Source organism: Panthera tigris, chromosome A3 (genome assembly GCF_018350195.1).
Source record: "Panthera tigris isolate Pti1 chromosome A3, P.tigris_Pti1_mat1.1, whole genome shotgun sequence".
Classification (NCBI taxonomy): domain Eukaryota; kingdom Metazoa; phylum Chordata; class Mammalia; order Carnivora; family Felidae; genus Panthera; species Panthera tigris.
In genome coordinates, this window is record NC_056662.1 from 72,989,882 (window position 1) to 73,016,621 (window position 26,740).

Sequence of the window (26,740 nt, forward strand, 5' to 3'; positions counted from 1 at the left end):
TCCAACTCTGAGAACATTGAGCTTTTGTATTTAATCATCATTAAACAATTAGCAAAGTTTGGAAATTTTGGAGCTTGGAAAGTTTTAATAACACTGCTAAAAGTGTTTATTATGCTGCTAGTAGTTGGCTAAAAGGTTTTGCGATTCCATTGGTTGCCGCAGAACAACTTAAATTACATGTGCCTAGTTCAGCTATAGCAAATTATGTGAAACGTACTGAAATGTAAGCAAATACCAATGATGTGATGCATCAGGATGAATACATTATTTTTGGATCTATGTATTTTAATCACTTTCCAGTTTTGGACACTCTGTGGAAATGCCCTGACTGCAAAAAGAGGGATATTTGGCAAAACAGGGGATCTTCAGACCATCCTTTGCCTTGCATGTGCCAAAGATGACATCACCTATTCTGGTGCTTTAAATGGCGACATCTATGTCTGGAAAGGGCTCAATTTAGTCCGCACCATTCAAGGAGCACACAGTGTGAGTATGTCCATGTGGAAATTTGGTTATTATTAAATAAGTTGATATCACAAATAAGTGTGTTTTCCTGTTGTATTAAAATCAGCAGAACTCTGCTGAAAACTACCTAAACCTTCATCAAAGATTTCCCCAATTATAGCTATTCTTGTTCACCTTAAAAGAAATCGTTCAAAAGCTCAATAATTTAATTAACCTTCACCTCAGTCATTGATTGGTTGATTAGTGTTATTCATCCACATCTAGAAGAACAGGACTGTTTCATCATCAGTTTTATCTTATAGATCAGTACTTCTCAAATTTTAATGTACCTGTGAATTTCCTGGGGATCTTGTTAAAAATGCACATTCCGATTCAGTAAGTCTGAGATGATGCCTTTGCTGCTGGCCTGTGGCCCATATGTAGACAACTCTTGTTTTTACATTTGTTAGTAAGGGTAGATTTTCCGCACTCTGAGTAAGTAACCTCTAAATCCAAATCACAAGTTCTTAAAATGCAAACAGAAACCATTGACACACTTCTTTTTTGATGATCTGCTCTGTAAGAACATGGGCAAACTTTACTTCTGACCATTCTGCTCTCTTTTGACGCCTATAATAATGGTTACACTGCTGTATCTATAGATGATAAAATGGAAATGCCCAGAAGAATGGGGAGATGTGAAAGCTAAAGCCTATTATAGTAAATGGAAATTTGGTAAACAATTTTTAGAAACTCACCAGACCTGTAGCTTAGGTCCTGACCTCAAATTGGTCCCCATTACTCTTAAATAAAGAAAAGTTTAAGCACGTCTTAGCAAAAGAGCTGTAAAATTTTAGATCTTTCATTGTCTTGTATGTTGAACCAATTTTCTTGGCTTCACTAATTATGAAACCAATCTTGAAACCATTCAGAGGTCAGCATTTGTCCCCATGCATAAAAGCAGCTGCCTTAGTAACCTCATTTCTCTTCACACTGGATCTTATGTCAACAGTATATTCTTACAGCACTTCTCAATAGACCAGATAAAATATTTTCCTATGGAGAAACATCTTTAAGTTATGGGACTATTTCAGGTATGAAAAAAAAAAGCATCTTCATATAATGCTTAACAAATTAACACAAATGTAATTTGCTTTCAATTAGCCTCAGGTGTTGCCTTCTTGAACTCATTGAGATGCATTTCAGGCACCTGTGTACCAGTAAAAGTGTTTCTGTTCCTAGCTCAGATATCTTTGCCTGATTATTTTGAGAAGTGATTTATATGAAACACCTCTATTGTTGTCTTTTCTTTATAAGGATCAGTTGTCACCTAAAGGAGTTTGATCTTCATATCTACTTTAACCAAGGAATTAGTGAATAATATTTTTTTCAAATTGCCATCAGTTTAGTAATGGTAAAGGAGCATTTGAACTGATTTGCTTTGGTGGTAGTCATGATTAATTTTTACTCTAGCCAAAATGAAGGATATTATAAATGGCTACTTGTTCTATTGTCAGGATTGCAATAGAGAACAAGGTTTTTTGTTTGTTTGTTTTTTTACATTTATTTTTGAGAGACGGAGTGAGACAAAGTGAGAGCAGGGGAGGGGCAGAGAGAGAGGGAGACACAGGATCAGAAGCAGGCTCCAGGCTCTGAGCTGTCAGCACAGAGCCCGACGCGGGGCTCGAACCCACAGACTGTGAGATCATGACCTGAGCCGAAGTTGGACACTCAACCGACTGAGCCATCCAGGTGCCCCGAGAACAAGGGTTTTTAAAAATGTTTTTGTTTTTGCTTTTTTTTTTTTTTTAATCATGAAGCTCCAACTATAATGACTACTTAGAATCCTTCAAGTATTGAGTATAATCTGCCTTACTCAACAGGCTGGAATCTTTAGCATGTATGCTTGTGAAGAAGGCTTTGCCACTGGTGGACGAGATGGGTGTATTCGATTATGGGATACTGATTTCAAACCAATAACCAAAATTGATCTCAGGGAGACAGAACAAGGATATAAAGGTAATGCATGTGGTAATAATTACCGATAACTCTAACAGTGTTAAATACAATGTGAAGTTCTGTATTTATATTTGTTTCTGTACCCATCTTATTCCGGAAAGGATTTAAGGCAGTTTACATAAATGGATTGCATACACGATCAAAAGTGTGTTAAAAACAAATGGATACCCCTTCTTTCTCATTTGCATGAAGGTATCTGTGTGTACTAGCAGTGGTCCTCCTACAAAGATCAATAACATAATGAGAAAACCACCGAGTGGTATCTTGGGAAATGAGACTTTGAATTATAAAACTGGGAAATTCTGGACAAGTTGGTGACCCTAAATGAGACTGCATCCAGCCTCTGAAAATAAGTAAATAAATAATTGCTAGGTAAAACAAGACCAAAAAATTAGCTTTAAAGTAGTAGCTATCAGAGTAGTAGAAGTTAACTTGGGATCAGGGCTGGGGACCTGGATTCAAATCCAAGTTTTGCCTATGATAGATTTGAGTCAAATGTTTAAAAATCTCTGGATCTCAGTTTCCTCCTCTCTAAGATGAGGATAATACTAGCAACAGCCACATAGAGTTGTATGAGGATTAAAAACATGTACAGAGTGCTTAGAGTAAGTCATGGAAGACAGCCCTCAATAAATATTAGCTATTATTACAATATACTGAGTATGTGTACCAGGCAATACAAAACAGTTTATATACATCTATTTAAATTTTCATCATAAGGGGGCGCCTGGGTGGCTCAGTCGGTTAAGCCTCCGACTTCAGCTCAGGTCACGATCTCATGGTCCGTGGGTTTGAGCCCCGCGTCGGGCTCTGGGCTGATGGCTCAGAGCCTGGAGCTTGCTTCCGATTCTGTGTCTCCCTCTCTCTCTGCCCCTCTCCCGTTCATGCTCTGTCTCTCTCTGTCTCAAAAATAAATAAATGTTAAAAAAAATTTTTAAAAAAACTTTAAAAAAAATAAATTTTCATCATAGGTACCAGGCAATACAAAGCAGTTTATATACATCTATTTAAATTCTCATCATATTATAATCTCATCCTTACAGGCAAAGAATTGGGGTTTGAGAGAATTTAAAGTGGAAATGTAAACAGAAAAGATAAGATGAAGTCCTAGGCGATGTTGGTACACTAAGTACGTGGAGGGGGGGCTCTACTATTTGCTGCAGAGGGGCCCCAGACGCTGCTCTTGGCTCCTCCAGCCATCGCTGAGGGAGGGGTTGCTCAGTACCGTGACTTATGCTGTCCACAAGATGAAAACTGACTCACTGCTCAGGTGAAGGTGAATTTCTCCCAGTGCTGAAATGAGAGAGAAATTTCCCAAGGATCTTCCTAGAGAGTGTTCTGTGACAGGAGACCCAAGTCCTCGAAAGGCCTGAAGTGAGCCATTACTCATCAGGTTCTTTTCCACAAAGCCCCTTGATGCAGGCTGACAGCAGTGTGGCCACAGAGGTTTCTTCAAAGGCCAAGTGGTCTGGTGGTGCTCAGAGCTCTCTCCTGACCTGAGGTAGATTCCAGAGGACTGAGAGAAGAATACTACCTATTCTTTAGGCCATCCTCCTTGAATAATATTGTTGTCAACCAAACCTTTCTTAAAAATTATGCAGTACAGAAGTGAGCTGGATCTTGTACTTCCTATATGTAGTCAGAGTCCAGTTTCCTAAAATATCTTTTAAATACAAAAAGCTAATCTGGAGATTGGATTGTTATTTTCTTATGGAAGCTCGGGATCATGTTTGGATGCATTTCTGAATACCAGGTACAGGGGTCACCATACCAAGTTGTAAAATGTAGTGTCCACTTCACTGCATTGACAAGGAGACAGTTGAGGCCCTTTAGTTCTCTGCCATAGTGCATGAGCCAGTATAACTTTATTCAGAAAAATACTTAAAACAGATATGAGCAAGCAAGCATCCATAAGAGCAATGTAAAAAATATTGGTAAAGCAGCCAAAAACGTTTGACTTTGAATCATGAAACTTCTTGGTATATATTTCAAGGTAAATGGAGAGAAAATCATGTACTTAGACAAGAGATGAGTTAATTTACTAGGTGGGATTATTGACCATAAACTGGCTAGATGTTGGGGAGCATAAACCAGCAATGATGATTCCTTTTTGGCACTTTATCCAGCTCATCCAGAAACTATATCACAAAATTAAAAGATAGATTTTAAAGTGGATATCATAGCAGAAGTCATACTTACCGTGTTGTACTTTTTTACCTGATACTGAGTCCCTGACTTAAGGGTCTCAAAGGAGAGTTCACAAGCCAGTGCACAATGTGCATCCAGGTAAGTGGGGGTTTATATTGATTGCATGGCCAACTCCTGTCCCTGGAGTCAGAGGAAGATGGTCAGGAACAGCCTGCATTTTTTTCACTCTCAACACATTCCTACATACGTGTCCTTGCCAAGGTCAAAGCAGATAGAGGTGGTCCATGGTAGACAGGAAGTGTGCCTGTACATCATAAATGTGGCCTGTGGTGCCTGGGCTTACAGTTTATCAGGAGACAGACAGGCGTGCATGCATTTGTAGATGGATGACCAGTGAGACAAGATCCCTATTTCCATGGGAGTAATGGACTGTGCTTTCAAAGGATCTTAAAGACCATGCTGCAGTTTGAACCCAAGGGAGCCTTGAGAAGTTGTGCCATTCCTCAAATGGCAGCCACTTTCCTGCCACCTTCTTGATTTTTACAATCACTGCTTACTACCAATACTCTTATTTTCTCAATATTTTACTTTAAATTTATTTTATTTTATTTATTTACTTATTTTAATGTTTATTTAGTTTTGAGAGAGAGAGAGAGAGACAGAAAATCAGAAGCAGCCTTCAAGCTCTGAGCTGTCAGCACAGAGCCCTACGTGAGGCTTGAACTCGCGAGCCATGAGATCATGACCTGAGCTGAAGTTGGACTCTTAACCAACTGAGCCACCCAGGCACCCCCAAATTGATTTTAATACATCTCTTTTTTCACTTCTCCTTACTATAAACAGTAAAACACTTTTTTAAAAAATATGCATCCTTTATAAAGCCTTCACTACTTTTTTAAACGTTTTATTTATTTTTGAGACAGTATAAGTGGGGGAAGGGCAGAGAGAGGGGAACTGAAGATCTGAAGCAGGCTCTGTGCTGACACCAGCAAGCCCAATGTGGGGCTTGAACTCATAAGCCCTGAGATCATGACCTGAGCCGAAGTTGAACACTCGATGAACTGAACCACCCAGGTGCCCCACCTGTCACACTTTAAAAATGTTGTAACAGAAATCCACTATGTACTGCCCAACTTGAAAAGATTTTTATTTGAGTCCCCTCTATCTTTTTTGGTGAGTGGGGAGGTGAGACTGACTAAAAGTTAATAAATATTGTTGCTCTTTTCAAGGAACCAGCTCCTGGTTTCTTGATCTGTTCTATTGGTTTTTTAGTCTGTTTCATTTATTTCTGGTTTAGTCTTTATTATTTTCTTCCTTCTACTGGTTTGGAGTTTTGTTTGTTGTTCTTTTTCTAGCTCCTTTAAGTGAAAGGTTAGGTTGTTTATTGAGATTGGTTTTTTTGTTTTTTTGGGTTTTTTTGCTTTTTGGGTAGACCTGGAATGCTATAAACTTCTTTCTTAGAATAGCTTTTGAAGCATCCCAAAGATTTTGGACCTATATGTTTTCATTTTCATTCATTTCCATGTCATTTTGATTTTCTCTTTGATTTCTTGGTTCACCCATTCATTGTTTACTAGCATGTTATTTGACCTCCCTGTATTTGTGTTCTTTCTAGGTTTTTTTCTTGTGGTTTATTTCTAGTTTCATAGAGTTGTGGTCAGAAAAGATGCATACTATGACTTTGTTGTTTTTTAATTTGTTGAGAGTTGTTTTGTGGCCTAATAAGTGATCTATTCTGGAGAATGTTCCATGTGCACTTCAAGAGAATGTGTATTATGTTTTAAGTTGGAATGTTCTGAATATTATCTGTTAGGTCTATCTTGCCCAATGTGTCATTCAAAGCCACTGTTTCCTTGTTGATTTTCTGTTTGAATGATGTGTCCATTGATGTAAGTGGTATGTTAAAGTCCCCTACTGTAACTGTATTACTATTGATTATTTCTTTTTTGTTTATTATTAGCTGCTGTATGTATTTGGGTGCTTCTATGTTGGGTGCATAAATATTTACAATTGTTATGTTTTCTTTTGGGATTGTGCCCTTAATGACTATATAGTGTCATCTTTGTCTCTTGTTACAGTCTTTGTTTTAAAAAAATTTTTTAATGTTCATTTTTATTTTTGAGAGAGAGAGCATGAGCAGAGAAGAGGCAGAGAGAGAGGGAGACACAGAATTTGAAGCAGGCTCCAGGCTCCAAGCTGTCAGCACAGAGCCTGACACAGGACTCAAACCCATGAACCATGAAGTCATGACCTGAGCCAAAGTCAGATGATTAACTGACTGAGCCACCCAGGCACCCCTTATAGTCTTTGTTTTAAAGTCTATTTTGTCCAATGTAAGTTTTGCTACCCCAGCTTTCTTTTTACTCCCATTTGTATGATAAATGCTTTTCTGTCCCTTCCCTTTCAATCTGCATGTTGCTTTTAGTTTGAAACAAGTCTTTTGTAGGCAGTATATAGATAGGTCTTGTTTTTTATCCATTCCATCACCCTATGTCTTTTGATTGCAGTGTTTAGTCCATTTATGTTCAAAGTAATTACTGATACGTATGTACATAATGCCATTTTATTGCTTATTTTATGGTGGTTTTAGTAATTCTTCTCTGTTCCTTTCTTCTATTGTTCTTTTGTCTCAGTTTTTTGGCTTTCTTTACTGATATACTTGGATTCCTTTCTCTTTGTTTTTTGCATATCTATTAGTGGTTTTTGATTTGTGGTTACATAGCATCTTGTACATAGCATCTTGTGCATAGAGCAATCTATATTAAGTTGGTAGTTACTGAAATTTGAATCCATTATTTACTCCTGTCCTCTCCTCAGGTTTTAGATGTATTGTTTCATGCTTTATATCCTTTTATTTTGTGAATCTCTTGACTGAATTTTTATAGATATGCTTAATTTTACTCCTTTTGTGTTTCCTACTCTTTGCACTACTGCTTATGGTCTTTCCAATCAGTCCCTTTTAACATTTTCTGTAGCACTGGTTTAGTGGTTGTAAGTTCTTTTAACCTTCTCCTTCATTTAAAAAAAAATTGTTTATTTATTTTTGAGAGAGACAGAGAGAGAGACAGTGTGAACAGGTGAGGGGCAGAGAGAGATGGAGACACAGAATCTGAAACAATCTCCAGATTCTGAGCTGTCAGCCCAGAGACTGACGTGGGGCTTGAACTCAGGAAATGCAAGTCATGACCTGAGCTGTAGTCAAATGCTTGACCAATTGAGTGGCCCAGGCACCCCAACTCTCTCCATTTTGAATGATAGCTTTGCTGGATAGGATATTTTTGGCTTTAGGTGTTTTTTTTTTTGTTTTGTTTTGTTTTTTTGTTTGTTTGTTTTTCAGCACTTTGATTATATCATGCCACTCTCTTCTGGTCTGCAAAGTTTCTGCTGAAAAATTAGCTTATAGTCTTATGGAGTTTCCCTTGTATGTAACTTTTATTTTCTCTTTCTGCTTTCTTTTTTTATTTTAGAGAGAGGGAGTGCAAGCAGTGAAAGGGGAAAAGGAGGGGAGAGGGAGAGAGAGAGATTGAGAGATCTAGAGATCTTAAGCAGGCTGCATACCCAGCACAGAGCCCAACACAGGGCTTAATCCCATAACCCTGGGATGATGGCCTGAGCCAAAACCAACCAACTGAGCCACCCAGGCACCCTTCTCTTTCTGCTTTTAAAACTCTCTCTTTATGACTGCTTTTCACCATTTTAATTACAGTGTGTCTTGGTGTGGACCTCCTTGGTGTGTGTGATTTTGTCAGGGCCTCTCTGTGCCTCCTGGATCTGGATTTCTGTTTCTTTCTCCAAATTCAGGATGGTTTCACCTATTATTTCTTCAAATAAATTTTCTGTCCCCTTTTCTCTCTCTTCTCTGTCTGGGATACCTATAATGCAAATGCTATTATGCTTGATGGTGTCACTGAGTTCCCTAACACTATTTTCATTTTTTATTATTTCTTTCTTTCTCCCATTCAGCTTGCTTGCTTTCCATTACTTTGTCCTCCAGATTACTGATCTATTCTTCTGCCTCCTCTAGTCTGCTATTTATTTCGTCTAGTGTATTTTTAATTTAGTTATTGAGTTCTTCACCTCTGATTGGTTCTTTTTTTGTTTTTGTGTCTTTAAGGGTCTCACTGAGGTCCTCCATTCTTTTCTCAAGTCCAGTGAGTATCTTTGTGACATTTACTTTAAATTCTATATCAGGCATATTACTTATCTCCATTTCATTTAGCTCTTTTGCTGTGATTTTGTTCTGTTCTTTCATTTGGCACTTAACTTCTCTGTGTCCTCATTTTGTCTAACTCTCTTTATCTTTTTCTCTGTGTTAGGCAAGCCAGCTATTTCTCCTGTCCTTGAAAGTGGTGGCCTTAGAAGAGGTCCTTAGTACCCTGAAGTTTAATGTCCCCTGTTTTCCAGAACCTGGCACTTCAAGGGTGTCTCCCATGTTGTTGCATGTGCCCTGCTGTTGGGGCTGAGCCACTTTTGCTTTCATTTTTGTCATCTGCATTAGGTCTCTTTGCCTGTTATAAGCAGTGTTTGTCCCATATGTTGTTAGTGGTCCTGTCTGGATCCTTCTTGGGCTTGAGTTCAGTCAGACCAGGCATTTACCAGAGATGCGGTAGCAGTGAACTGCAGAAGAACATGGGGGTGGAGTGCGTAGTGTTAGCAAGGTCTGCTTGGGTCTACTGTGGAAGGGAACCTGGAGCTGAGGCCTTTCTGGAGGGGTAATATCCACAAGGGAACACAAGGGTAGGATGCAGTATTAAGCAAGGTAGGTAGAAATGTTCATGCTTTTCTGGTTCCTGCAGGTGTCCATGTGTCTAGTTTGGGGATGGATGTAAGAAATAGTGCCTGTGTTCCTGGAGAAGTCGCCCAATGATCCTTGCCCCTCCTGCATGCTCTGAGATTAGTAAGCAAATTTCCTTCCTGTATACCACTGGCATTCTTCAAACTGCTCCTTTTATGCTATATCTCCACAGGGCTGTTTGTTGTGCTCTTTAAGGGTGGGGACTCAGTTTCCTCTCATCCTCCTGGCTCTCCCAGGGCCAAGCCTGCTGATTTTTAAAGTTCCAGGTTTTAGAACCTACTGATTGTAAGAACTCACAAAATTTGGCTCCTCTGGTTTTCGAAGACAAATGTTATGGTGATTGATCTTCTCTCAGTGGGCTCCCTGGTGTCAGAGTCTGTTTTTCTGTTTTCTGTTCCTGCAGTATCCCTTCCTTCCATGGACAGTCTTGTGGGTCCATTTAGCTTCCAACCACATCTCTGCTCCTCCTATCCTCTTTGGTGTGATCTCTTCTGTATATTTAGCTGAGGAAAGTTTGTTCTGCCAATCTCTGGGTCCTTTTCTGGGTTCCTTACACTGATGTAGGTATTATCTAGTGATATCTGTGGGTTGAAGTGAGCTTAGGATCTTCCCACTCCACCATCTTCCCCAGAAGTCTTCCACTTTAACCATTTCTAAGTGGATATAATCAGTGGCATCATTTAAGTCCATTCACACTGTAGTACAACCATCATGACCATCATCACCAGACATTTTCATCTTCTTAAACTGAAATTTCATACCCATTAAACAGTAACTCTCTTTTCCCCTCTTCTCTTGGCCTCTGGCAGCCACCATTCTACTTACCATCTCTATGAATTTGCCTGTTTTAATTACCTCATATAAATGAAGTCATACAGGATTTTCTCTTTTTTGACTGACTGACTTCTCTTAGCATGTTTTCTCTTAGCAACATATCTTTACATGTTGTATCATGTGCCAGAATTTCCTAAAGCTGAAAAATACTCTGTTGTATATACTACATTTTGTTTATTCATTCATCTGTGAAGGATACTTGCTTCCACCTTTTGGCTATTGTAAATAATGCGGCAATGAACATAGATGCATAAATATTTCTTTGAGACCTTACATTCAGTTCCTTTGAATATGTAGATAGATAGATCTAGATAGAAGTAGAATTATTGAATCGTATGGTATTTCTATTTTTAATTTTTTTGAGAAACTGCCATACTGTTTTCCATAGCAGCTGCACTATTTTACATTCCCACTAACATGGCACAGAATTCCAATTTCTCTACATCCTTGCCAAATATTATTTTTTTTACTAGCAGCCATTCTAATATGTATGAAGTGTTATGTCATCTTGGGTTTGATATGCATTTCCCAATGATTAATGATGTTGAGCATTTTTTGATAAGCCTGTTGGCCCTTTATATGTCTTCATTGGAAATTTCTGTTCAAGTCTTTTACCCATGTTAAAATCAGGTTGTTTAGTGTTTTGTTGTCATATCTTAAGAGTTCTTTATATATTCTAGATATTCTCTCTTTATCAGATACATGGTTTGCAAATATTTTTTCCCATGCCATAAATTGCCTTTTCACTATGTTGATTATGTTCTGTGATGCACAAAAGTTTTTTTTATTTTGATGCCCAATTTTTTTTTGTTACCTATGCTTATCCAAACAGTCATTGCCAAAGATACTGTATCATGAAGTCCCCCCCCCCCATATTTTCTTACAATATTTTATGGTTTTAGCTTTTATGTTTAGATCTTTGATCCATTTTGAATTAATTTTTTTTTCTTGGAAAGAAAGAGAGAGGGAGTGAGTGAGGAGCAGAGACAGGGAGAAAAAGAATCTCACAAGGGGCAGAGAGAGAGAGAGAGGGAGAAAGAAAGGGAGAGAGAGATGCAGGGTTCACCGTACGTGGGGCTCATGCTTACCTGAAGCAGTGCTTGTGCTCACCCGAACCAGGCAGGACTCAAGCTCACCAGGGGTAGGGCTGGAACTTACTAACCGTGAGTTCATGACCTGAACTAAAGTCAGATGCTTAACTGGCTGAGCCACCCAGGTGTCCCTTGAGTTAGTTTTTGTATATGGTGTAGGCCAAGGGTCTAACTTCATTCTTTTTTTCTCTAAAATATTTTTAATAACTAATTTAGCAGTGAAACTTGACCCGAACTTAAATGAGGCTCTTTGTCTTCATATGTGTGAATATTCTTACACATTACTACAGAAATATTTGATTTCAAGGTGCTGCCCCAGACCCCATTGGATGTATTACATGAGTCCAAAACCCAAAATTTTCTGAATTCCACAATTCCAAGTGCAACCTGCCCCAAGGAACCTCAGATATATGGGATAGTGGAACCCCTAAATGTTTTTCAGTGAAAAATTCGGGAATTTGCAAGCTGGTAGAGACCTTGGATTTCAGAGTGTAGAGCTCTCACCTTATGGATGAATACAGTGAGGTCAGAGTCCTTGGCATTCAGCTAATTGTAGGATTCAGGCTCTAACTCCTATCTCACTTTAAACTTAACAATGCATTTTGAGTTTGATCATTTTTAAAACAAATTTATGATATGCATAAAATAATGAAGCTTAAATGACTTACAGCGATAACAAAAAAGCCAAAAATAACTCTTAAGGCAACCAAAATGAATTACATCAATGGTAATAAAATACTTGGATATAGTGGTTGTAAATGATTATGTCTAAAGAAATAGGGTAATTATTCACACAGTATAGGATGTATTATATATTTACTCATTGAATAAACATTTACTAAGCATTTACTAAGTGTCAGATACATGCCTAGCAACTGGATGAGCTCATCTAAAAAGCATGTTTCAGGCATTTTACTTAGGAGTTTTTTGTGTATTTATTTTAACTTCAAACACGTATTTGTTGAATCGTAGCTCTCTCTAATAAACTATGTAAACTTCAAATCCAGAGATGTCTTGTATTAGGTTAGGCAGCATTACCTCAGCATTAAGCAAGAGTAGGAGGCTCATGTCCCCTTACAAGATAACCCTTCGTAGACTTTTCATCACATCTGCTGCCCCTTTGGTGGCCTGAACCACTGTTTTTAACATAGATTTCTGCAGTTGCTTTATATTTATACCTCGTGTCCCTGCTTCTCAGAATAGCAGCTGGAGAGATTGTTCAAAATTTATGTGAGCCAGGGGCACCTGGATGGCTCAGTTGGTTAAGCATCTGACTTCAGCTCAGGTGATGATCTCATCATGGTTCATGGGTTTGAGCCCTGTGTTAGGCTCCACACTGACAGAGCAGAGCCTGCTTGGGATTCTCTCTGTCTTCCTTTCTCTCTGCCCCTCCATGACTTGGACTTTCTCTCTCTCAAAATAAATCAATAAACTTAAAAAAAATCTTACATGAGCCAAATCACATTATTCTCCTCGAAAAAGAGTCAAAGTCCTCCAGATGGCCTACCAACTCCTCCCCTTCATGCCTTCCTCCTTCCATTCTGCCCTCTGCCCTGGCTGCCACTGTTTCCTGTGACCTCTGAGCTCCCAAGCTGTTCTCTCTGCCTGCAACACTGTCCCCAGGGGTCTGCGTGACTACTGCCCTCCTCTTCAGGACTTAGCTCAGATGAACCTGTCCTAATGTCTTATTTAAAATTGAAATCCCCTCAGCCTCTACTCCCCCAGGCACTCCCCATCTCCTTCTGCCAGATGTCCTTCTCACCTTGTAACAAACAATATAATTTGCCTTTTATTATGTTTACTGCTCTTGTCTGTTTCCACAAAAGCAGGAAATTTTGTTCACTGATGCTTCCTAAGGGCTTAAAACAGTGCCTGGCACCTGCAGGTGCCCTGGAAATAGCTGCCGATGAGGGAATGAAAGGTACGTTATGTGAGTGACTGGGGTACAGAGCCTTGGGAAGGAGCACAAGTGACAAGGACACAGAGGGAGACACAGAGCTTGGTTCCTTTCTTTGGTCAGTCTGCTGTATTCAAGCTTAAGCCCTTAAACACCAGTGGTCAGAGGTCAGAGAAAGGTTTAGGGAGGCACATATCATGCCCATCACCTCAGATAGGTCACCCTGTTCTGGAGCACAGAGGGAAGGGTGGAGGACAGGATTGCAAGTGGCAGTCCAGGTTATTCTTCCCCACTAATCTTAATGCCCTTTGGCTTCCTCAAAGTACACTGAGGATCATAGAGTGAAGTGGTTCTCAGTCATGGCTGATTCTGTCTGCTAGAGGACAGTTGGCATTGTTTGGAGATGTTTTTGGCTGTCACAACTGTGGAGTGCTACTGGCATATCTGAGTAGAGACCAGGGATACTGCTGAACATCTTACAGTGACACCTTGCAATGATCACCATCATGAGGAAGAACTATCCAGCACTCAATGTTAAACAGTGCTGTGGCTGAGCAGACCTGGTATAGAATATTCAAGAGACCAACTCTCAAATCTGTGAGCACCCTGGTTTACAGTAGAAACAGAGAAAGCGCCTTCTTTTGTTCTGGTGGTTCCTTGGCTGTCTTTCTTACCTCCCTCTGTCACCTCTCCCCCTGTCTGCCCACGATTGTCCTTGGGGCCAGGCCACCTGCTTCACTGTTGTTCTGCTCAAGAACTGGAGGTACTACAGGAGACCAAGCATGAGCAGAAGGTGGGATGGTGAAATAGGCCGCCAGGGGACATATGCGGTGTTGTTTGTTCAGACTCGAGGTGGAATGTGTTGTCACACGAGCAGAAGCTGACTGTCTGGTTTGTTCTGATAGTATTTCCCCTGTGAACACTCTTCTTGAACGTGTCTTAGATAAAAACCAGCCTGGGAGTTCCTTTGCTGTGTGGGTTTGGTCATGTGTTTCTGCCTTCAGAGGTCCTGTTAGGCTGTGTGGATTTTTCAGAGTTCCTATGGCCACAGGATTTGGAATCTTGTGGACTGAATTTTGCAATAGCCAAGGATTTAGTAAAGAGTAACTTTCATTATGAAGTCTGTTGGAATTCTCAGGCAGAGAGCCCTTAGAGACATGAGCAGCCGGCCATGAGTCCTTCCTGCTGCAGGAAGCCTGCAGACTAATTTAGGACTAGCCCCTGCCCAGCCTGTGGCAAGGCCCGACAACTCATGCAGCAGCTCCCAGTGTCCATGGAGACCTTTGTGCTAAGTGCTCTGCAGGATCCCATTTTAAATTTTTTCAAAATGTTTATTTATTTTTGAAGGAGAGAGAGACAGAGTGTGAAGAGGTGAGGGGTAGACAGAAAGGGAGACACAGAATCCGAAGCAGGGTCTAGGCTTTGAGCTGTCAGCACAGAGCCCGACGTGGGGCTCAAACTCACGGACCACGAGATCATGACCTGAGCCAAAGTTGGTGCCCAACCGACGGAGCCACCCAGACGCCCCTGCAGGATCCCATTTAACCCTTAACCGGGGGTCTCCAGGCATGGCAGCTCCCAGGGCATGAGATCTGTGTGATCACAGGGCCCCCTTCTCAGAAGGGCTCAGCACTTGGTTGAGTGCTTTTCTGTGGCCATCTTTGAAATTCTTAATGATTTTTTTTTAACAAGGGGTCCCATGTTTGCATTTTGTGTTGAGCTCTGAAAATCATAATGCCAGGCCTGTCGCTTAGTCGTCTGTGCTCACAAATCCCTGGAAGATGCACACCTTCCCTCCTCCTAGTTTCCTCCATGTTCCCAAACTCTGCCTTCAGCATTATTCTTAGGACATCAGGAGTCCCTGGCCTGCTCCAGACCCCTTTGGTGGCTCAGCCACTTTATCCTAAGATGAATCAAGGGGCACCAGAGGTCCTTGCTGTCATGTCCTCATCCTCCCCCTACATTCCTTCCAACTGAGTGAATTCTCTCTTGTGTTTTTTTTTATTACCTTTTACCTCTTTACTGAGGGTGCTCCTTAGTAATCCATCTTTAATAAGGTTAGGTTTATAGGTGCAAGCCATCACCATATCTTGTTTCATTATTGGTACCATGTCCTGGAAGCATATCCACGGAGAAGGGCATTACCTTTGTGGGGAAGAGTGTTTGCTCCAGACTTGGTCTACCCTAATCCTCATTTTTGTTCTCTGTCGCATGATCACTCTGGGACTTTGGGCTATTAATATACATGGTCATTGCTGTAATTCCATCGTTTATTCAACAGATATTTACCGTCCCCATTTAGGGCCTGGTGCTGTCCATGGGGCCTCCTCCCGAGTCATGAACATTCCCAGCATATATGTGCAGTTCTGGGCATAGGCCTGGGTAATGCCAGTGAGGATCTTGCCTGCCCATTTACACAGCTGGCTTGTTTGACTCAGAATTGACTTCTCATCATTGCACTTTCTTTTGCCTTCTGGTCATCAGACTTGGACTCTCTAATCCGCTAGGGCAGAGTTTTCCAACCTGTACCTGAAAAACCATTGCATTAGAATCAGCTGGTGATGTAGCTGGAAATCTGAATTTTCAACAATGGAACTAAATCTGATAACACACGCTGGCTTGGGAACCACTTGGTAGTGGTTCTCAACAAGCAGTCCTCTGCCCTGGGGTGCTAAAAATACCTATGCCTAGCCCCACTCCTGGCCAACCAAGAGGAATTTCTTGTTGGGGTTCAGGCATCCATATTTTTTTTTAATTTTTTTTTTAACGTTTTATTTATTTTTGAGACAGAGACAGAGCATGAACGGGGGAGGGGCAGAGAGAGAGGGAGACACAGAATCGGAAGCAGGCTCCAGGCTCTGAGCCATCAGCCCAGAGCCCAACGCGGGGCTCGAACTCACGGACCGCGAGATCGTGACCTGAGCCGAAGTCGGACGCCCAACCGACTGAGCCACCCAGGCGCCCCCAGGCAACCATATTTTTAAAAAACACTTTTTACGTAGCCTGCTTGGGATTCTCTTTCTCTCTCTCTCTCTCTCTCTCTCTCTCTCTCTCTCTCTCTCTCTCTCTCTGCCCCTCCTCTGCTCGCATGCTCTGTCTCAACATAAAAATAAATAAAACATTTTTAAAAAATGCTTTTCTTGTAGATTATAATGCACAATGAGGACCGAGCAACTGCTCTTGTCCCTTTGCTGTATAGCAGACCTACGAGCCCTCGATTTAAGAACACAAATATCCCCCCACTCCCCCATCCACACACGCACCGTCTTCCCTTCTTGGACCAAATAATTGGGGGAAAAGACCATTTTATTCCCCAAATAGTTTGTTCTGTCTTTGCGTGTTGGACCATAGCCTTTCCTTCCACCAGTCTGTGGTGCTGGCACATCAAAACAACAACAGCACCTAAGATGTAACACAAGGAAGTAACTGCAACTTCTTTGTAGCTCCTGGTGTTAAATCTTCCTGGAGCTGGACTCGGACTGCACATACAGTAAGGTGCATTCCACTGAGACTAACAAAAACTTGCTGGTTAAGGTAACAACTCAGATTTATTAATTTCTTAAGTGCCAAACACTAGGTGAAGTGTTTAAATATATGATTGCAGGATTCCTCATAAGAGTGCTGCAAAGTATGAGTGCTGATATTCTCTCCACTTCACAGACAGGGACACTGAAGATTTGAAAGATTAAATAGTTTGCCATGGTCACAGCTGGGAGGGGTTGGGGCTGGCATGTAAATCAGCCCAGATACTCAACCACTTGGTGAACTAATGGAAAATAAGCAGTGTCCTCTAGGTCTGTATGGATATTCATGTACTCATGGACTAGATATACCCCTGCCCTGGTTTCAGGACATGCGCCAAAAGGATTAGAAGGATGCTGTTTACCACTCATTCTCTGCTCTGAGTATGAAGCTGTGCGAAGGGTTGGTGAGATCTTGGTCTTTGCTGTAGATTTTTGTTTAGGTGGGTGGTTGCTCTTTACTGCCATCTGCTGGCTATCTGGACCAAGCACAGGCCAGAGCCCCACATTTCTCATAGAGGAGTGCCCAAGAAGGCAACCTCACCTATTCAAAATGCCTTCAGCCCATACTGTCAAAAGTCTCTGAAACATGCACTTGTCCAGAAGAAAAGAGAACTGTGATTTTAAATACTTAGGATGGTTTTTCCTGGAGCTCTCTTTATTATTAGTGGCTTTCTATCCGTATTTAAAATAATAGCTTATGTTTTTCTGACTCCCATAACAGAAGACAAAAAGCGAAAATAGCTTAGTCATTTCTCAATGCAACGGCAATCTTGGCCAGTCTGGCTAGGAAACCACGATTACATTACTGTTCTCTGCATTTGTGTCAGAGAAGGTAAAACCGAGTCTTAGTAGACAAGAGAAGAACAATACTGTCAGAACCCTGTCAGGGATCTGCCACAACACCAGGGACTCTCCAGAATGTACCCAGAAGAGACTTTGCTGTTCTCTTCACCAGTCTTGCATGCAGAACAGCAATTAGGTTCAGAAATGATGAAAATAGGATATTATTAGCAAACTTGAATACAGTTCTATGCCTGCTGAGGTGTTTTCAGGAAGTGATTCCTATTTTAAACAGTTACCTTGGATGTCAGAGTGGTCCAGTATCCTATCCATCTTTTTAGGTAGACTCCTGGGATTGACCTATCTGATGTGGCAAAACATAATTTATCTGTCGGAAGAACTAAGTATTTATGGAGAGACTGAGTTGGTCTCTGAGAGAAAATGTTCACATCTCATTAAGTTTATATTGTAAACAATGAAAATGTAACAACTCCTTCCCTCCTTCTTTCTCCTCCCTCTGCCCATATTTAGTCAGAAATTATCCATATCAACTTTATTCTATTGCTTTTGTCTTCTGTAAAGCCTCTCCCATACGTTGATTAGCTGAGTGGAATCTTTTTTATCAAATGAAATCTGCTATGAAACAAATTGTGAGGTGCTGAGGGAAAACAGAGGTGGGATCCTCAAACTCTGACTCTTGGTCTCTTGATTTCCCACCCTCTCCTTGCCAAACCCTGTAGGCCCTAGGGAGGAATCCAAGAACCCTCTGGACACAGTCTGAGAACACAGTGGGCGCTGTATAACTTGACAGGCTCATCAGTCTTCACTGAGTTGTAAAGTTTTTCTTTGTTCCTAAACCTCTTTTTAAAAGACAAATCAAACATTGTAAAAATGTTAACATTTGTCACTTCCAGGTGGCAGATTGTTTTTTATAATCTTGAACCTTTCCGAATCTGTTCCCCAAAATAAGTAGGTACAAGAATAGTCGGGGTGGTGGCGAGAAAAAACTGTTTATATACTGGACCAAATAAAATGCCAGATCTCTGGGAGAAATTTCAGTTTTCGAGCCATTTAGCCTCATGGAAGAGGACGTGCTGTTGGAGGCCATGGGGAGAACTGGCATACTCATGCTTACGGGACAGCCACAGGTGCCAGGCCTGCTCAGAAAGGGGGAGTCTTGAAGACAGTGGAATTAGGAGGGGATTGTGGTTTGGCTCTTTCAATAACAGTTAAACACACTGCTGAGACCTGTGCGTATATCTGTACGTGTCCATCATTTTTGTTGAGATGTAATTGATATGACATCATCTCAGGTGTACATAATGATTCAATATGTGTATATATTGCAAAATGATCACTGCAGTAAGTGTAGTTAATGTCTGTCACCACACAGTTACAATTTTTTTCTTTTACTGCGAACTTTTAAGATCTACTCTCTGATCAAGTTACAGATATACAACACAGTGTTGTGAGCCTATAGTCATCATGTTGTTTGTTACATTCCCAGGACTTAACTTATTTTAGAACTCTATGTTTGTATGTTTTGACTACCTCTTGCCTACCTCATACCCCCACCCCACACCTGAACAACCACCAATCTGTTCCCTGTATCAGTGAATTCGGGTTTGCTTGTTTGTTTTTTAGATTCCACATAAAAGTGACTTCATATAATATTTGTATTTCTCTGACTTATATCACTTAGCTTAATGCCCTCAATTGGTGTCTCCTTTTTTATGGCCGAATAATATTCCTGTGTGTGTGTGTATGCATGTATGCCACATTTTCTTTATTCCTTTATCCAGCGATAAACCCTTAGCCCGAACATGGAAGCAGCCTATTGTAAATAATGCTACAGTGAACATGGAGTTTCGTTTTCCTTTTGAATTAGTGTTCTTGTTTCCTTTGGGTAAATATCTGTCTGTGGAATTGCTTGATCATGTGTTAGTTGTATTTTTAATTTTTGAGAAACCTCCACGTCACTTACTACAGTGGCTGCGCCAGTTTACCTTTCCGCCAGCGGTGCACAAGGGTTCCCTTTTCTCCACATCCTCACCAACACATGTTATTTCTTGTCTCTTTAAATGATAGCCATTGTGCAGTGGTATCTCATTGTGGTTTTGATTTGCATTTCCCTGATGATGGGTGATATCCAGCACTTTTTCATGCATCTGTTGGTTATCTGTAGGTCTTCTTTGGAGAAATGTCTATTCACATTCTCTGCCCATTTTTAAATTGGATTCTTTATTTTATTTTATTTTTTTGCTTGAGCTGCATGAGTTGTTTATGTATTTTGGATATTCACATCTTATCAGATATTTGATATGCCAATACTTTCTTCAGTAGGTTACCTTTTCATTTTGCTTTTGCTTTTGCTTTCCTTTGCTGTGCAGGAGCTTCTTAGTTTGAAGTAGTCTCAGTTGTTTATTTTTGCTTCTGTTGCCTTTACTTTTGGTGTCAGGCAAAAAAATCATTGCCAAGAGTGACTTCAGAAAGCCTACGTTTCCTTCTAGGAGTTTTATGGTTTCAGCTCTTAGGCTCTTTTTTGTTTTTAAATGTTTATTTCTTTGTTTTGAAAGAGAGTGTGTGTGTGAGTGTGAGTAGGGAAGGGAGAGAGAGAGAGAGGGAGAGAGAGTCCCAAGCAGGCCCCATACTCAACATACCACAATCACCATGAGATCACAACCTGAGCTGCATTCAAGAGTCTGATGCTTAACCAACTGAGCCACCCAGCTCATATATTCTTGAATCCATAAGGAGTTAACTTCTATGTATGGTGTAAGATAGTGGTCCAGTTACATTCTTCTGTGTGTGGCTGTCCAGTCTTCCCAACACTCACTATTGAAAAGACTGTCCCTTTCCCACTGTCCCTTGATTCCTTTGTCATAAATCAATTGACCATATATCTATGGGTTGCTTTCTGGAGTCTCAATTCTGTTCCACTGATCTGTGTATCTCTGTTTATACCAATATCATACTGTTTGGGTTACTGTAGCTTTGTGATAGAATTTGAATTCAGGAAGCATGTTGCCTCCAGCTTTGTTCTTAAGATTGTTTTGTCTATTCAGGGTCTTTCGTGGTTCCATACAACAAATTTTAGGGTTGTTTATTCTACCAAAAATGCCATTAGAATTTTGATAGGGATTGCATTGAAACTGCAAAGTGCTTTGTGTCGTATGGGCATTCTACTTATTTTAACAGTCTTAATTTTTTTCAGTTCATAAGCATGGAATATCTTTCCATGGATTTGTGTCATCATCAGTTTTTTTCATCAGTGTCTTATAGTTTTTAGTGTACAGGTCTTTTACCTCCTTAGTTAAATTTATTCCTAGGTATTTATTCTTTTTGATGCAATTATAGGTGGGTTTGTTTACTTAATTTCTCTTGCTGATAGGTCATTTTTAGCATATACAAACGCAGCTGATTGGGGGTATTGATTTTGTATCCTGCAACTTCATTGAATTTGTGATTAGTTCTAAATTTTTTGTGATCCTTTAGTGTTTTCTATATATCAAATCATGTTATCTGCAAATAGTGACAGTTTCACTTCTTCCTTAACAATTTAGGTGCCTTTTACTTCTTTTTTTTGCCAAGTTGACCTGAGTAGGACTTTAAAATACTACACTGAATAAGTGACAAGAGTAGGCATTCTTATCTTGTTCCTCATCTTAGAAAAAAGCTTTTAGCTTTTCCCCATTGAGTATAATGTTAGCTGTATACTTGTCGTATGTGGCCTTTGTTATGTTGAGTTACATTCCCTCTATGTGTGCTTTGTTGAGAGTTTTGATCATAAATGAATAATGAGTTTTGTCAGATGCGTTTTCTGTATCTATTGAGATGATCATATGACTTATATCCTTCACTTTGTTAATGTGGTGTACCATATTGATTGGTACATAGATGTTGTACCATTCTTGCATCCCTGGAATAAATCCCTCTTGACCATGGTGTAAGAATCTTTTATGGTATTGTTGAATTTGATTTGCAAAAATTTTTTCATGACTTTCAAATCTATGCTTATCAGGCAAGTGGCCTATAATTTTTTTTAATGTATATAATTTACTGTCAGATTGGCTTACATACAACACCCAGTGCTCATCCCAACAAGTGCCCTCCTCAGTGCCCATCAGCCAGTTTCCCTCTGCCCCACCCCCTCATCCACCTTAGTTTATTCTCTGTATTTATTTATTTTAATTAATTTTTAAAATTTACATCCAAGTTAGTTAGCATATAGTGCAACAATGATTTCAGGAGTAGATTCCTTAATGCCCCTTACCCATTTAGCCCGTCCCCATTCCCACAACCCCTCCAGTAACCCTCTGTTCTCCATATTTAAGAGTCTCATGTTTTGTCTCCCTCCCTGTTTTTATATTATTTTTGCTTCCCTTCCCTTATGTTCATCTGTTTTGTATCTTAAAAGTCCTCATATCAGTGAAGTCATATGATATTTGTCTTTCTCTAATTTCGCTTAGCATAATACCCTCTAGTTCCATCCACATAGTTGCAAATGGCAAGATTTCATTCTTTTTGATTGCTTAGTAATACTCCATTGTATATTTATACCACATCTTCTTTATCCATTCATCCATCGAGGGACATTTGGGCATTTTCCATACTTTGACTATTGTTGATAGTGCTGCTATAAACATTGGGGTGCATGTGCCCCTTCAAAACAGCATACCTCTATCCCTTGGATAAATACCTATTGCAATTGCTGCGTCATAGGGTAGTTCTATTTTTAATTTTTTGAGGAACCTCCACACTGTTTTCCAGAGTGGCTGCACCAGTTGGCATTCCCACCAGCAGTGCAAAAGAGATCCTCTTTGTCTACATCCTCGCCAACATCTGTTGTTGCCTGAGTTGTTAATGTTAGCCATTCTGACAGGTGTGAGATGGTATCTCATTGTGGTTTTGATTTGTATTTCCCTAATGATGAGTGATGTGGAGCATTTTTTCATGTGTCGGTTGGCCATCTGGATGTCTTCTTTGGAGAAGTGTCTATTCATGTTTTTTGCCCATTTCTTCACTGGATTATTTGTTTTTTGGGTGTTGGGTTTGATAAGTTCTTTATAGATTTTGGATACTAACCCTTTATCTGATATGTCATTTGCAAATATCTTCTCCCACTCGATTGGTTGCCTTTTAGTTTTGCTGATTGTTTCCTTTGCTGTGCAGAAGCTTTTTATTTTGACAAGGTCCCAATAGTCTATTTTTGCTCTTGTTTCCCTTGCCCCTGGAGACGTGATGAGTAAAAAGTTGCTGCGGCCAAGGTCAAGGAGGTTTTTGCCTGCTCTCTCCTCAAAGATTTTGATGGCTTCCTGTCTTACATTTAGGTCTTTCATCCATTTTGAGTATTTTTGTGTATGGTGGTAGGAAAGTGATCCAGGTTCATTTTTCTGCATATCGCTGTCTGGTTTTCCCAGCACCACTTGCTGAAGAGACTGTCTTTATTCTATTAAGTATTTGTCAAAGATTAGTTGGCCATATGTTTCTGGGTCCATTTCTGGTTTCTCAATTCTGTTTCATTAATCTGAGTGTCTATTCTTGTGCCAGTACCATACTGTCTTGATGATTACAGCTTTGTAATATAGCTTAAACTCGGGCCTGTAAGTTTTTTTTGTGAAATCTTTGCCTGGTTTTTATATCGAGTTTATTGAGGCCTCATACAATCAGTTTGGAAGGGTTTCCTCCTCTTATATTTTTTGGAAGCATTTCAGAAGGATTGATAATAATTCTTTAAATGTGTAGTAGAATTTGCCAGTGAGGCCATTTGATACTGGGTTTTCCTTTGCTGGAGGTTTTTGATTGCTGATTCAATTTCCTTACTCAGTATAGGTCTGCTCATATTTTCTACTTCTTCATAATTCAGTCTTGGTAGATTGTATGTTTCTAGGGATTTTTCCATTTCTTTTAGTTTGTCCAGTTTGTATGTATATATCTCTTTATAGCAGTCTCTTAAAATCCTTTGTATTTCTGTGGTATCAGTTACAAGGTCTCCTCTTTCACTTCTGATTTTATTTAAGTCCTCTCTTGTTTCTTGGTGAGTTTAGCTTAAGGTTTGTCTATTTTGCTTTTCTCTTAACAAAAAAAAACCAACCAAACAAACAAAAAAACACCCAACTCTTAGTTTTGTTGCTATTGTTGATATTTTGTTGATATTTTCTATTGTCTTTTAGTCTCTTACTTAATTTATTTCTGCACTGCTCTTTATTTCCTTCCTTCTCCTTACTTTGAGCTTCATCTGTTCTTCTTTTTCTAGTTCCTTGAAGTATAAAGTTAGGTTGCTAATTTAAGATCTTTTCTGTTATTTAATGTAGGTTTTTATCTCAGTGAACTTCGCTCTAAGAACTGCCCTCGCTGCATCTTAAAGGTTTTGGTATGTTGTATTTCTATTTTCATTTTTAAAAATTTCTTTTGATTTCTTGTTTGACCCATTGATTGTTTAGTAGCATGTTGTTTCATCATCACATATATGTGAATTTTCTAATTTTGTTCTTGTCATTGATACCTAATTTCATACCTTTGTGATCAGAAAAGATGTTTAGTATGATTTCATTCTTCTTAAATTTGTTAAGAATTGTGGCCTAATGTGTGATCTATCCTGGAGAATATTCCATATGCACTTGAGAAGAACTCACCTTCTGTTGCTTTTGGATGGAATGTTTTTTAAATGTCTTTTAAGTCCATCTGTCTAATGTGTCGTTTAAGGCCATTGTTTCCTTATGATTTAATGTCTAGATCATCTATCCTTTGAGGAAAGTAGGGTATTAAAGTCTGCTACTGTATTGTATTGCTGTACATGTTTATCCATTTAGGTCTGTTAATGTTTGCTTTATATATTTAGGTTTTCTTGTGATGTGTGCATAAACATTTACAAATATGTCTTCTTGCTGGATTGACACCTTTATCATTATATAATGACCTTCTTTGTCTCTTACTGCAGTCTTTGTCTTCAAGCCTATCTTGTATAGGTATCCCAGATTTCTTTTGGTTTCTGTTTCCTTGGAATATCTTTTTCTATCCCTTCAGTTTTAGTCTTTGTGTGTCCTTAAATCTGAAATAAGTCTGTTGTAGGCAGTGCATAGATAGGTCTTCGGTTTTTTTTTTATCCATCAGCCACCCTGTGTCTTTGGATTGGAGAATTTTTTCCATTTACATTTAAAGTAATTATTGATCGGTATTACTGTCATTTTGTTCATTGTTTTACGACTATTTTGTAATTCCTTTGTTCTTCTCTTGCTTTCTTCCTTTGTGATTTGATGATTTTCAGTAGTGGTATGCTTAGATTTCTTTATCTTTACTGTATCTATTACAGTTTTGTTTTGTGATTGCCATGAGGCTTTTACAAAACAACTTATAACAGAATATTTTAAGTTGATAATAGTTTGAATGCCTAATAAAGCTTAACATTTTTACTCCTCCCTGCCCCCCTATTTTGTTTTTGATGTTACAACTTAATATCTTTTTTCTTTTGTCCATTAACAAATTATTTTAGTTATAGTTTTTATTACTTTTGTCTTTTAACTTTCATACTATCTTTATATGTAATTAACCCACCACCTGTACAACATTAAATTATTCTGAGTTGTACTCTATATTTGCCTTTACAGATGGGATTTAGACTTTCTTATGTTTTCCTATTATTGATCGGTGCCCTTTTATCTCAACTTGAAGAAGTCCCTAGAACATTTCTTGTCAGGCTGTTCCAGTGGTGATGAAGTCTTTGAACTTTTAATTGTGTGGTGAAGTCTTTCTCTCTCTTTCAATTCTGAAGGACAACTATTACAGGTAGTATGTTTTTAGTTGGCAGTTTTTTTCTTCAGCAAGTTAAATATATTGTGCCACTCCCTCTGGACTGCAAGGTTTCTGCTGAAAAATCTGCTTTAAGTCTTAAATTGTTTTTCTCTTGCTGGCTATCAGATTCCTTGTCTTTAACTTTTGACACTTTAATTATAATGAGTCATAGTATAGGTTTCTTTGGGTTACCTTATGTGGAATTCTCTGTGTGTCCTGGATCTGGATGTCTGTTTCCTTCCCCATGGTAGGGAAATTTTCAGCCATTATTTCTGCAAATGAGTTTTCTGCCCCATTCTCTCTCTCTTCTCCTCTAGGACCCTTATAATGCCAATGTTAGTCTACTTGATATTGTTGCATAAGTCCCTTAAGCTGTCTTCACTCTTTTTCATCCTTTTTTCTTTCTGTTGCTCTCATTGGGTGCGTTCCACTGCCCTGTGTTTGAGTTTACTGATGTTTTTCCTTCCTCATCTAGTCTGCTGTTGAACCCCTCTAGTGTATTATTCAGTTATTATATTCTTCATCTCTGTGATTTCTCTTTCGTGCTTTCTTATAGTTTTAATTTCTTCATTGAAATTCTCACTTTGTTCATGCTTTATTCTCCTGAGTTTCGTAAGCATCTGAATGGCTGTTATTTTTGAACTCTTTATCAGGTAGATGACTTATTACCAATTCATTGTGGTTTTTTCTGAGATTTTTATGTTGTTCTCTTGAGCATGTACTTCTGTTTGTTCATTTTTTCCTTGACTCTCATTCTTGGTTTCTCAGTTTCAGGTAAAACAGCCACCTCTCCAGTCTTAAAGAGATGGCCTCATGTAGATGAATCTTATTGGGTTTTTTTAAGTTTTTTCTTTGTAATGTTTATTAGAGAGACGGAGCATGAGTGGAAGAGGGGAAGAAAGAGAGGGAGACACAGAATCTTAAGCAGGCTCCAGGCTCTGAACTGGACGGAGCTGGACATGGGACTTGAAATCACTATCTGCAAGATCCTGACCTGAGCTGAAATTGGATGATTAGCTGACTGAGCCACCCAGGAGCCCCTGAATCTTACTGTTTAACGCTGCCCTAGCTCTTGATTGTCTTTCGAACCTTTATGATGGTATAAACAGCCTACTTCGTTCTTTGTCACTTCTGGTAGTTGAAGGTAAGCTAAGACCTGTCAGTGTCTCAAAAGGTAGGATCTTAGCACCTATATTCAATCTGACTGGGAGCCAGACCTCAGACAGCGGCTTTTTTTTTTTTTTTAATTTTTTTGACATTTTATTTATTTTTGAGACAGAGAGAGACAGAGCATGAACAGGGGAGGGGCAGAGAGAGAGGGAGACACAGAATCGGAAGCAGGCTCCAGGCTCTGAGCCATCAGCCCAGAGCCCGACGCGGGGCTCGAACTCACGGACCGCGAGATCGTGACCTGAGC

General features: G+C 39.5%; 1 protein-coding gene across 1 annotated transcript in view; it reads left to right on the plus strand.

Annotated features, from left to right (window-relative positions):
* EML6 (EMAP like 6) overlaps nt 1–26,740 on the plus strand; it is a 280,348-nt gene that overhangs the window by 133,435 nt on the left and 120,173 nt on the right. The window contains exons 5-6 of the mRNA XM_042981405.1: nt 301–486; nt 2,328–2,463. Coding sequence (XP_042837339.1) covers nt 301–486; nt 2,328–2,463 — 322 coding nt within the window. The remainder of the gene's footprint in view (nt 1–300; nt 487–2,327; nt 2,464–26,740) is intronic.